The sequence below is a fragment of the Antechinus flavipes genome, chromosome 1, assembly GCF_016432865.1.
Source record: "Antechinus flavipes isolate AdamAnt ecotype Samford, QLD, Australia chromosome 1, AdamAnt_v2, whole genome shotgun sequence".
In the NCBI taxonomy this organism is placed as follows: domain Eukaryota; kingdom Metazoa; phylum Chordata; class Mammalia; order Dasyuromorphia; family Dasyuridae; genus Antechinus; species Antechinus flavipes.
Genome location: NC_067398.1, coordinates 316,057,443 through 316,071,108, shown reverse-complemented (window position 1 = coordinate 316,071,108; position 13,666 = coordinate 316,057,443). Strand labels below are relative to the sequence as shown.

At 31.0% G+C, this 13,666-nt stretch overlaps 1 protein-coding gene across 4 annotated transcripts in view; it reads right to left on the bottom strand.

The window, feature by feature from the left end:
- KIF27 (kinesin family member 27) overlaps window positions 1–13,666 on the bottom strand; it is a 127,882-nt gene that overhangs the window by 61,437 nt on the left and 52,779 nt on the right. For all 4 annotated transcript variants that reach the window (XM_051966279.1, XM_051966287.1, XM_051966294.1 and 1 more), the window contains 5 exons: window positions 13,177–13,383; window positions 12,175–12,344; window positions 10,527–10,660; window positions 5,723–5,878; window positions 498–703 (listed from right to left, as the gene is read on the bottom strand). In XM_051966279.1, the coding sequence (XP_051822239.1) occupies window positions 498–703; window positions 5,723–5,878; window positions 10,527–10,660; window positions 12,175–12,344; window positions 13,177–13,383 (873 nt within the window). The remainder of the gene's footprint in view (window positions 1–497; window positions 704–5,722; window positions 5,879–10,526; window positions 10,661–12,174; window positions 12,345–13,176; window positions 13,384–13,666) is intronic.

The following is a 13,666-nucleotide window of genomic DNA, read 5'->3' as shown; positions in this document are numbered from 1 at the left end:
GCTTAAAATACTTTAAAGTAGGGAAAAGATCTGTGTCCTTTCCCCAAAGCTAAAACCGTTGAGGAAATCCAGGTACAGAAAAAAGGGAGTAATGGTTAGAGGCCAGAAGGAAGTACCAGGAAGCTAAATTCTAAGGCTTGTTGGTAAAAGGGGGAAAAAAAGGAGCAGACTATCATGGGGTATGGTATATGGCTAGAGACGCCACAAAGGCATTTTTGTCAAGTCAGTATACTTATCAACTGCTAAATAGGGTTTATTTAAAAATACATTAATACATGCACATACATTTACTAACATTTACTAACAAATTAAGATTTAAAAAACACAAAAAGAGAAAATCATAAAATTCCCTTACTGTTTTTTCTTTGTTCTACTAAGGATAACAAAATCTTACCACTCCATTTTTTCCTACTCACAATCCCCAAAAGGAAAATACTTAACTATAAGGGTTAAATTACTTTGCATAATCAATTGGTAGCCAATTAGAATCAGATTACCTGCACTTTTAGTTTTGCTGCATCCATCTTTTTCCGGAACTCCTTCTGTAATCTCAGCTTCAAAGCAACATCCCTCAGATCCTTGTTTTCCAGCTCCTGTAGCTGCTTCTGTGTTTCAGTTAGTTCCACTTTGGCCTGTTCTGCTTCATGTGCCAGTTTTGTTACTTTCAGAGAATACTGTTTACTTACAGCTTTGGCATCATTACCTTAATAAAAAGAAATTTTAAAATGACTCAAAATTCATTTGTAGAATTCACTTCAATGAATAAGATATAGAAAAAATTAAAATAATGAATATCAAACTTATGAATGAAATAGATAAAAGCTGACAATGCTTACCAAAATAATATATAGGTTTAATGCCACACTGATTAAAATACAGATTGTAAACTGCATAGAAGTTAAATAATAACAAAATTCATTTAGAAAAACAAAGTTAAGAATGTCAAAGGAAATTATTGGGGAGGGGGGGAATAAAAAGGGTTTTCAGTTCAAGAAGTCAACTTATTTGTAAAGCAGTGACTATCAAAATTTTCTGGCACTTGTATGCCAAAAGCCAAACTTTAAAAAATATCTTTATTACAGAAAATGGCTCTTTGTAGGGGAAGAAAAAATATATTTAGAAATGAATGTAATATAAAAAATAGAAGACATAAATACAAATAATATTAATTTTATTTTTAAAAGAGAATTATATAGTAATACCTTTCAGGGATACAGGTAAAAGTCTCTTTGGGAAAAATTCTCTCTCCATAGAGGTTGCGGTTTGTCCTTCTTTCTCAAAGAGGAGAATGACATCAGGGAAGTGATGCCATAACACGCAAGTGAATTAGATTTAAGTAAGAAAGAGTTGTGAAAGGTCTCCTGCCTTACCTTCCCCTCCAGAGCCATCTGGGTCCAGTGGTCAGATATAAATCAAGATGACTCAAGATGGCCCATGACGCAGTAGGAGACCTCGACTTTTTAAAGTTAAGGTTTTCTATAAGTATTAGTTTGACTGAGATTGCATCCAAATCAGTGATTAAAGATAGGTAGCAATTGAGGAAAAAAATCTCCTCTTTAGCTTAGCCCCCCAAATCTGAATAAATAAATGAATGAATGATGAATATGGGAGAGGAAGAACTTTAGGGGTTTCTGGCCAAAGCAGAAATGACTGGTATTTATATTATAAAATAAGTCAATGAGGACCCATACATTGATGAAAAGGGACTTAGCCAAGGACTTACCAGTGACCAATTAGAATAAGATTGGCTTGGGTTTAAGGCCTGGTCCTTAACAAAGAAATATAGCCTGTAAATCCCAACATATCTTGAGAGGGGTTCAGAGATGCAAAAGATGGGGAAAAATGCTTTTAAGAGCATTTCTAGATAATACCCTATGTGGCCAGAGGGAGAGAAGGAGGCAAAGAAAAAAAATAAAAATAAAACATTAATAAGTTGAAATTTTTCAAAAATCCAAAATAAGCAGAGAAGAAATAACAAAAATTAAAAGAGAAACAAAGGAAATAAATATTACAAAAACAGTAAGGAAAACTAGGAGTTCATTTTAATCCAAAATTTGATAAACATTAAGTTACCCCATGAGAGCTCAGAGCTAGAACCAGAAAGAGAAAACAAAAGAGAAAAAGAGAGGTAACTGTCAAATTCCTAAAGTAAAAAAACAACAACAAAACCAAGGTGAATTCAGAATGAACAAAGAAAAAAAAAAGAAACAACAATTATATATCAAGCTAAACTGAGAACTTAAAAGAAATGAATGATAATCAACATACATATAAATTATTCAAATTAACAAAATTGTTCTAAATATAATCCTAAATAATATAGTTTTATCGAAAAGAAACCAACAAATCCTAAATGAACCACCAAAGGAAAAAAAAAGAACTTAGTTCAAATAGATTTACAAAATAATTCTACCAAATGTTTAAAGAGAAATATAGATATATTCCACAAAATTGTTTATAACAATTTAAAAAATTCTAAATTATTTTCAAGTGACAATTTAAAATCCTAATTTATAAATCAATTTACACAGGGATAAAGCAAAGAAAGAAAATCATAGTTCAATGTCACTAATGAATAACTGCAAATTCTACATATTTTACAATAAATTCAAAATGAAAATATAACCTAAATATAAAAAAATCATCTCAAAAGAAAAAAAAGAATTAGTGGAGAATGAAAGATGGTAGTATTAATATGGATGGGAAAAATTTTTAAACAAAGGATAGAGATCATCACAAAAGAAAATATGTAATTTTAATCATAGAAAATGAAAAATCTTTTACATGAACAAAATCAATGAGAAGAAAAACAGAAGGAAAATAAGAAGTGTAGGGAAAAAATTTCCACAAATACATGATAAAAGTTTGATATCCTAGAAATATTAAGAAATGAAAAACATAACAGACCAAGAGCCATTCTGTAACATATGTGGCAAAAGAATATAAACAATTTTCAAAAGAAAAATGTAAACTTTCAAAAATTATTTGGAAAAAATGTTCCAAATCATTATAAGGGAAAAGCAAATAAAAACAACTTTGGACTTTCCTATCATTCTCATCAAAATGGCAAAGATGATAAAAGACCGAAATAATAAATGTTTAACAGTGTTATAAAAGATGATAAGCTCACAATTCACTTTGTAGAGCTATAAATTAGTCCAAATGTTCTATAAAATAATTTGAAATTATAAGAAAAGCAAGTAAAATGTCCATTTCTTTTTGACCCAGCAATTCTGGAACTAAACATATACCTAAAAATGGTCTAGGACAAAAGGAAAAGTTCCACATTTGCCAAGATAGTCAGAGAAGCATTTTTATTTATTTCTTCCAGATGAACTTTATTTTTTCCAACTCTGTAATTTCTTAGCATTTTGATTGGTATAGTAATGAATAAGTAGATTAATTTAGGTAGAACTGTCTTTTTATTATATTAGTTCAGCCTATCCATGAGCACTTTATATTCTTCCAATTGTTTAAATCTGACTTTGTGTGGAAAGTGTTTTGTAATTGTGTTCAAATAATTTCTGACTTTTTTGGCAGGTAGATTCCCAAATATTTTATATTATCTACAATTATTTTAAATGGAATTTCTCTTTGTATTTCTTGCTGTTGAACTTTGCTGGTAACATATATAATGCTGATGATTTATGTGGATTTATTTTGTATTCTGCAACTTTGTTAAAGTTGTGAATTATTTTTAGAAGGTTTTTAGTTGATTCTCTAGGATTCTCTAAGTATACCATCATATCATCAGTAAAAAGTGATAATTTTAAATTTGTTTCCTCATTACGTACTCTAATTTTTTAAATTTCTTTTTATTCTCTTATTGCTAAAACTAACATTTCTAATACAATATTGAATAGCAATAGTGATAGTGGGCAATCTTATTTCACACCCCTGATCTTATTGGGAATGGTTCTAGTTTATATTCATCACATATGATGTTTGCTGACGATTTTAAATACATGCACTGATCATTTTAAGGAAAACTCCATTTATTCCTATGATCTTCAGTGTTTTTAACAAGAATGGGTGTTGGGATTTTGTCAAATGCTTCTTCTGCATTTATTGAGATAATCATATGATTTTTGTTAGTGTCGTTACTGATATAGTCAATTATGCTAGTAGTTTTCCTAATATTGAAATAGCCCTGCATTTCTGATATAAATCCTACTTGGTCATGGTGTATTATCCTAGTGATAACTTGTTATAATCTCTTTGCTAATATTTTATTTAAGATTTTTGCACCAATATTCATTAGGGAAACTGGCTTATAATTTTCTTTCTCTGTTTTGACCCTACTTAGTTTAGGTATCAGCACCATATCTGTGTCATAAAAGGAATTTTTTGACTCCTTTTCCTTTTTTTTCAAATAGTTTGCATAATATTGGAATTAATTATTTTTAAAATATTTGGGAGAATTGTAAATCCTTCTGGCGCTGGAGATTTTTTCTTAGGGAGTTGATTAACAGCTTCTTCAATTTCTTTTTCCTAAAATAGGACTATTTTAAGTAACTTATTTGCTCCTCTGTTAATCTAGACAATCTATATTTTTGTAAGTATTCATCCATTTCACTTAGATTATTAGGATTTGCTGGCATATAGTTGGGCAAAATAGCACCTAATTATTGCTTTAATTTCTTTTTCACTTGTGGAAATTGGCAATTTGATTTTCTTTTCTTTTTCTAATCAAATTAACTAAAGGTTTATCTATTTTGTTGGTTTTTTCATAAAACCAACTCTTAGATTTGTTTATTAGTTCAATAGTTTTCTTACTTTCAATTTTATTTCTCTCTCCTTTTATTTTCAGAATTTCAAATTTGTTATTTAATCGAGAATTTTTAATTTGTTCTTTTTCTAGCTTTTTTAGTTGCATGGTCAATTTGTTGATCTTTTCTTTCTCTATTTTATTCAAGTAAAATGACTAAACATACAAATTTTCCCTAAGAACTGCTTTGGCTTCACCCATAAATTATGTTATATTGTTTCAATATTGTCATTCTTTTGGATAAAATTATCAATTGTGTCTATGATTTGCTCTTTCACTCACTCATTCTTTAGGATTAGATTATTTAGTTTCCAATCAATTTTTGATCTATTTTTCCTTGGTTCTTTATTACATGTAATTTTTATTGCATCATGATTTAAAAAAGATGTATTTACTATTTCTGCTTTTCTGCATTTGATTTTGAGATTATTTATTTATTCTTTTGGAAATAAAATGGGATAACCACTAGCTGAAAAATGGTTTAAAGTATATGATTGCCATGGAATAGTATTATTTTATTAGAAACAACAAATATGAAGAATTTAACTAAATAAACATCGGAAATAATGCAATGATACCATACTTGATGACTAAAATAAGGTAAATGAAGAGAGCACAAAAAGGCAGCCTGAATTGTAATCAACTGTAATGACCAATCCCAGTCCAAAGGAAAGGAAGAAAAGGCTTATTTCCCTCCTTTCAGTAGAAATTGGAAGCCTACAAGTATGAATTGTCAAATACTCTGTGAGATATGATTACCAAGTGAGTTTTTTTTTTTTTTCATTACCCAAGGAGGATACATTTCAGGTTTGAGAAATATCAATTTGTTTTTTGATTTTTATGTTCTACTGAGTTTGATCATAATAAGTTTGCAGTAGGCATTGAAAAAGCAAAAGTACTATAATATTAACAAAAACATTGTTGCTTATGAGTTGTCTTATAAGAAATCATTACCTGTTTTAATTAATTCTTTAATGAGCTCTTCTTTCATCTTGATATTGATTGTAAGTTCTCTCATTTTTTGCTTAGCTTCTGTGAGTCTGAGTTCTGAGTTCTTTAATTTTTGCAAGTTTAATACCTGACTTTCCTGAAGACATTCAACCTTTATACCTAAAAATATGAAATAAGCAGAATTCAATTCAAACATTAGCACCTAGTTCATGAAAAGCACAGCACTGCACTGAGAATAATACAAAAAAGAAAAATGACACGATCTCTACCTGCAAGGAAATTACAATCTAACAGGGAGTTAAAAACAATTAAATATACTCACAATACATATATGTGTATGTGTGTGTGTATATATAGATATATATAGAGAGGTGGGGGAGAGTGGGAGGGAAGAAGGAAAAGAGGGAGGAAATGATCACAGCAAATGAGAAATAAAAAGTACTTTAAGAAAATTTGCAGAAAAGAGACTACTTTGGGCAGAAGGAAGTAGGGAGGTTTCATAGATTTCAATAATTTAACTTAAGAAAGGATATATTCTGGGCATGATCATGTTGCATGAGCCAAGCAATACTGACAAGGTTACAAGGGAACAGCAGAGGACAATACCAAGTTAAGGAGTTTTATATTTTCTCCTATAAACAATGAAGAGCTACTAAAGTTTCTTGAGCAGGGGAGTGACATAGTTAAAATTTATGTTTTTATAACATTATTCTAGGGCAGTTATATGGCACAGTGGATAAAATACTGGTCCTCAATTCAAGAAGATTGTTTTTCCTGAGTTCAAATCTGGCCTCAGACACTAGTTCTGTGACTCTAGGTGACTTAAATAAGCCATTTGCCTCAGTTTCTTCATCAGTAAAATGAGCTAGAAGAGTAGATGGCAAACTACTCTTGCATCTTTACCAAGGAAACCCCAAAGAGGGTCACAAAGAGTCAAACTGAGGCCAACAGGGTGAAGTGACTTGCTCAGGATCACACAAGTATCAAGTGTCTGAGGCCAAATTTAAACTCAGGAAAATGAGAGTTCCCTGGTCCAGTACTCTTATTTGTTCTATCACCAAGCTATTCTGACCATTTGTAGGATATTGTATAATGGAAATTCCTTTCATTCCTATATTAAAACTATCAATGAGGTTCCTTTTTCCAACTCTCAAGACTTTGTGACTCTTTAATTTACATTACTCTGCATTATGTAATCTATATTCTAGCCAAACTGATTGCATGCTAGTATTTCTCGGTTCTGTGGATCTTTACACAGACTGCTCCCCCCATTGTCTGCATAGGGGATTCTCTTTTCTCCTCTACCTATTAAAATTCCTTTTCTCCTCTGAGGTTCTATTTAGGTACTACATCTTATAATGAAAAGCCTTTTATGAATCCTGCTGTTTTAAGTACTTCCAACTCTCTCCAATCATCCTTAGATAATATTTACTTGCATATGTGTTGTCTCCTAACACGATCCCAATTTTTTTTTTTTTTGCTAAGGCAATTGGGGTTAAGTGACTTGCCCAGAGTCACACAGCTAGGAAGTATTAAATGTCTGAGGTCAGATTAGACCTCAGGTCCTCCTGACCTCAGGGCTGGTGCTCTATCCACTGCACCAACCCAGCTGTCCCCTACAGTTCCAAATTTTTTAAGACTATATATATACATGAGTAAAAAATTTCTGAACACCTCCCTAAACTGTGCACATTTACTTGTTTACAAATTACATGATATAATACTATGCCATTATATATACATTCTAAAACATAAAACAGAAATTTAAGAAGAACAGGGCAAAGATGTAATACTATTTGATCCTAGGACCCATATGAAGGAGCTGATGGACTCCTCTAAGTAGGACAGTGACATATATATATATATGTGTGTGTATATATACATATATATATATATATATATATATGATAACTGAGAAAAGGTCATCAGATTTAACATTTAAGAAATTAGTGACCATGGGAGGGGAGTTGTGAATATAGAGGTGATGAGTGTAGGGTTAAATAAGGAAACAACTAGTGATTTAGCACTTTAATAAATGTTTGATTGATCAATTTTATAAGAATACAGTATGCATGAGAAGAAATGACATGAAAAAAGTCTGGAAATATAGGTCAAAGTCAAATCAAAAAGAATCAGTTCTTGGCCAAGGATTTGTATTTTATCTTCTCTAACCAATTAAGGGTAACAGTTGAAAATGGTGTCATGGAAAGGAGGACTTTGTAGTCAGAAGACCTGGGTTCAAATTGTGATTCTGTTAATTGAGTGTGGAATGATCCTGAGCTGAATCATCACTTCACCTCTCTAGGCTTCAGTTTCCACATTTGTAAAATAAAGAGCATGGAACAAATTAGTCTCTGACATCCTTTTGGTTCTACATCTTTGATCCTGTAATTCTCAGAAGTATGAATGTTTTTGAGCAGAAATGTGATGTTATCAGACATATGTTAAATAGAAAGGAGATATAATTGCTTTTCTAATTGTCAGTCTAAAGCCATTTTGAATCATTCTGGTAGGAAGTCAGGAGGGCCTGAACTAGGGTGAAGCAGTGGAAAGGAAAGAGAGAAACACAAATGTGAGAGATAATATTGTGGAGGAAAACATCACCAGGACTTGGTAACTGAATGAATAAAAAAGATGACATAGGAAAAAAGCCAAGATGATGATGATATTTTGGGTCTAGGTGATTAGAAATCAAGAAAAATGGATAAGTTAGGATTAGCAGGGAGAAACTATTTTGGAACTGTCTAGTTTGAAATAGGAACATCTGTCTAAAATATTCTTAAATTATCAGCCTAACTTACTCCATATCTCAGCTCTCCTGGTTAATAAATAGATCAAGGGATAATTATTAGTGATAGAAAAGAATGAAAAGGAAAAAGGAGAAATCCAAGGAGAAAATGAAAGCAAAGATAAGGAAGAACTATGCAATAATAGTAAATTTAGGAGACTAGTCTATGTTAAAATGTTTTTAGTGCAAATCTCTTCTGCAAAGGAAGAGAAAGGGAGTATACTCAACATCTAATACATCTTGAAAGGCATTTAATTTAATTCAACGACACAGTAAGGTATTCTGTTTAAAATAAGAATGAATGTTTTAATAAAAAAGAAAAACATATGATAGACAATGGGCTCAGTTCCCTCTTCCACTACCCCATTTTCCCCAAAGTTATCATACCTTAATCATATATGAAAATAGCCTCTGGTCTCTCTACTCTTTCCAGTTCATCCTTCAAACATCTCTCAAATTAAGCTTCCTACGGTACCATGTTGCCAACATGGTCAAAAAACCTCAGTGGCTTCATACTGCCTTCAAATTCAAAAATAAATGGATTCCAGAGGGTTTATACTGCCTTTAAAAATTTTAAATTAAGATTGTTGTATTGTTTTTTCATATATTTTTGTAAACATTTCTCAATTACATTTTAATCTGGTTTCAGCTGCTTTTAGGAATTTTACAGGCCACTGAATTTGACATCTCTGGCCTAAAAGGCCAAATACTTGTGGTCATGCCTTTACAATCTGTCTCCTACCTACTTTTCTAGCTTTAGTTCATTCTCTTCCCTTTCTCATACATTTTATTCAAAATAAATTGCACTACTAGACATCCCCCAATTTTATCCTGTCCTTTTCTGCCTCTATGAATATATTTCAAGCTTTCCCCCATTCAAAAGGCATTCGTTTCTTATCTTCACCTGCTGCAATTCTCTTTTTTAAGGCACAACTCTTGTATCAGCTACTCTATAAAAGATTCCCTAATTTACTCATTCCCTCCCTTTACTAAAACTAAAAGTGAATTTTCCCACTTTTAGGGGTTTTTCAATTATTTTTAATACTTTGTTGGGATCTCTCAAATGCCCCCCATCACATGCTATATTGTATAATACTTATTTGTGTATATATCATGTCCTCATTATCAGACTGTAAGATTCTAGAGGAGAAGGATTAAGTTGTTCCTTTTCCCCCAGAATAGTACACCTTATACTTTGTGATGTCTAAATATATGTTTCATGAGTTGAGCTGTCAAACCACAATGAAAACTACATACTCAAAACAATATCAATGTCACTTTGATATAGTTACAGTGTAACAAACTCATAACAAGTGATTAAAACCTGTTTTACAATTAATTTACTATATTCACTTAGATAAATATGGGCACTGAATCAATATTAAAAACATTGCCTTAAAAGAAAAGAACTAAATCAAGTTTAATACACAAAAATATAAGCACACAAGCCTAATGAAGGAAGATCTAATCTAGTCTCTCTCTGATCAATTAAATCACTGGTGTGAAATTATAAGGATATTCTAAAAGACAGTGAGGTATTGTTTATTCAACAAGTATTAATTAACCACCTACTAAATATATTGCATTTAGGGGTTTTACAAAGATAAATATAATGCTATTCCTGCCCACAAAGTATAAAACTAGCTGCAGTGAAAAGCTTTTGAAACACATTTTCTATTAAGAAATCACAACCAAAGACAATCCAAGGATAAATTAATATTTACAGAAACACTTTCTTTGAAAGATTTGACCTGAAGGGATTTTGGCTTTTGTCTAGCTATAAATGATCCTAGTGAAAAAATGTTTTGATCAATGATTTAAAAAAAAAGGATCACAAAGAATTAGAAGTGAAGTTGAAGTTGATAGCATAAAGGAAAAAGTTATGGTAAGCAGAAACCCTAGATTTTTAATTTCCCTTTTCTAACAATCTCATAGAATTTCTACTTCATAGCAATACCTCATAAATCAGAGATTAAGGATTTGAAAAATCATAATATCAGTTGTAAATGTCCTCATTACCTGATATACTTTCTGTAGGTTGTGGGCCTTCATTCTGCAAACCTGACTGTTGTTTTTGACTTGGAATATCACTCATGTCCAGAAGAGAACAAATAGAGGTTGGCTTTCGAATCCATCTAAGATTTCTAGATGTTCTAAAATAAGTTGAAGAACAAAGATAACTTTAACATTGTTAATACTGATCTGCCTCCAAAATTAGCTCTTTTATCAGAAGGCATTAGCTTAAAGAAGAGATTTAGTTGATATTATTATTCCTCTAATAAAAAAGGTTATTCCTTGGCATTAAATTCATTAGGATTTACTAGTTCTGCTATCCTAATGGCATTAAGAATATCGTCTTAGCATCTCTTCTTCTTCAAAAAAAATCAATGGATCAATCAAGAAGCATTGTAAAATAACTACTATGTGCCAAGCACAGTGTTAGGTTCCAAGAATACAAAGACAAAAAAGGAATAGTATTTATCTTGATAAGATAAAATCTTTGCCTTAATTTGTAGCTCCAATCCTATTAACTGCACTTTCCTTCCCCAACAAAACCCATATAGTTAATGAACACCTATTATTTGTTATTCTGTATTTAACACTGTGGGCGACAGGAAAGTTGAGAAATTTATAATTGTAATCTAGCAGATTTCCACATGAAAATGAAGAGAAGGCATGTATCTGATTTTAGTTAAAATTGGAAACTGGAAACAATAAAGCTAAAGGACCTTTGACAATAAAAAGGGCTAAACAAAACTGCTTCTTTTAGGATTAAGACACAAAAATCAAAGTAATATGAATGGCCAGTTTTATGATAGGACAGTATAAAAACTGATAATTAAATCAGACTAAAATTATACAGATAACTAGCAATAATTGGAATCTCTATTAATCAGTGAAATAGACCCTTAAAATGTTGTTAGGAAGCTATTTTCATTGAATCTAAATCTAAATAAATAAAACATACTAAATAAATAAACTGATTATTATGGATATTTTAAAATACTCATATGAAAAGTATATAGCTGACATAGGCAACCAGATTTTAGGGATGATATGTGGTTATTTTAGATTACTCATAATTTTCAATAAACTATTAAAAACATTTCCTCTATCATGCTGAAAAAATTAAAGCACTATAAGTAGTCACTTTTCAACAAAGTTACTTCATCATACAACATGAAGGTCCTGTTCCTTTTGTTATCAGCATTTTGGTATTCCTTTGCTGAGTTTGTTTCCAGCCATCTGGAAATGAGTTAAGTTTTAGAAACTATCCACAAAATGATCTGAGGTTATGTAATCTTGGTTTTAAAAAAGTGAAATTCCATCCCATTTACATATATTCTTCTCAGAAGATTTTCTTCTTTTAGATTTTCATAAAAAGTGATGACTTGAGTTCATTTATATACTAAAGCACACTGGCCACATGATACACAAAGTGTTCTAGAAAAGTTGTGCTAAACCAGCTTCAACAGTTTAAAGTTGCAGGCAGACTTTTTTGGGACAGCCTACATTAATGTATTTATCACTCTTTTAAAACAATCCACAAAAAATCCTATTACATCTAAGAGGAAAAATGTTATATATGTATATAATGTATGTATATAATATATGTATATATTTAATATATAATACCACTACTATCAAATCTATATTTTTACTATACCGATATCCAGGTTTTTCTTGATTTTCTGTATCTTCTTCATCACTATTATCAGAAAACTCACAATGAAGGACTTCATCTTGTTCTTCTATATGACCCAATAGCATTTGACTTCGGGTTCGAAATCCAGCTACCACTCGATCAAGTGAATACATAGGAGGGCTTGTGTGGACCTTAAAGTGATTCACCCACCATCCCCAACAAAAAAACAGTTAACATAAACTCATTTACACCTGTTTAATAATTAATAATTATCAGCAAGCCTAATTAGTAAATTAATCACCCCAAAACTTGGTCTCTTGGACTTTTCATCCATCTCATTAAATAGTTGACATTTATATAGCACTTTAGACTATTTTAGACTGCAGACTATTTTAGAGGCATTAACCTACTTTGAAAGTTTGTCATATGAAATAAAATTATAGCAAGTGCGCAAATAACAATCAGGAAATATTCCATCACATAGGCACTTAAGGTCTGACATAGTCAGGGGTTCAATACCACTATTAAATATGTTTACATATAGTTCAGCATATCAGTGAATTCATCAATACAGATAGTCCTTCCATGATGTAGAACAAAACCCATCTATACTTCCACATCTTATAAAATTCTTATCCATGTTCCACCATTGAGGATCTACCCAATAGGCTACTGGACATCTTACTCCAAATTTTTGTTTTTCCTTTTACATTTTCTGGGTACCATGGCAATACATGGCTACTTGTCATCCCTCATTATCATAACTGCTAGGATTTCTCATTCCAAATGTATACCACTCATCAATCTTTTATAGGATTTTTTGCACATAAATATATATATATATATATATATATAAATACATATAAATATTTGTGCAAGTATTTTTATAAATGAATATGTATATTCTTATAGGTGTGTAATTCATATGTAAAAAGATATATATATGTGTGTGTGTGTGTGTGTGTGTATTACATACACACAAATAATATACAGTAAACTCTAAGAAACACATTCAGACTTTACCTTTCGGGCATCTGGCCATGTTGGGACATAAATATAATGTCCAAAACTATTATCAAGTGGCACAGTGTATGGCCTCTTTTCTGATATCTTTGTATCTGGTCCATCTCCACAAGTTCCCTTAGATACAGAGGCTATGGACATGTTAAGCTTCATGAGTTCTTCATTCAGTTGGTTAACAAGAAGTTGCTGTTCTACTATTTTATCATTCTTGGTGAGAAAAAGAAAAAAATTTTAAATGTCAAAACCTGACTACATACATTGTAGATGAACATGGTGATTAAATATCAGTTTTACATTAGTTAAAAAGCCTAGTTTTAGTTAAATTCTTATGTATCTCAACTCAGCCTTCTAGCATTCTTCAGGGTACAAAATAAGGAGTAACCTAGAAACAAGCATAAAAATATCTAATAAAAGAAAATAATAAAATAATATCTGAAGAGTAATCATAAATAAAATACAAAGATTGCAGCTGATCCATCAGAACTGGCCA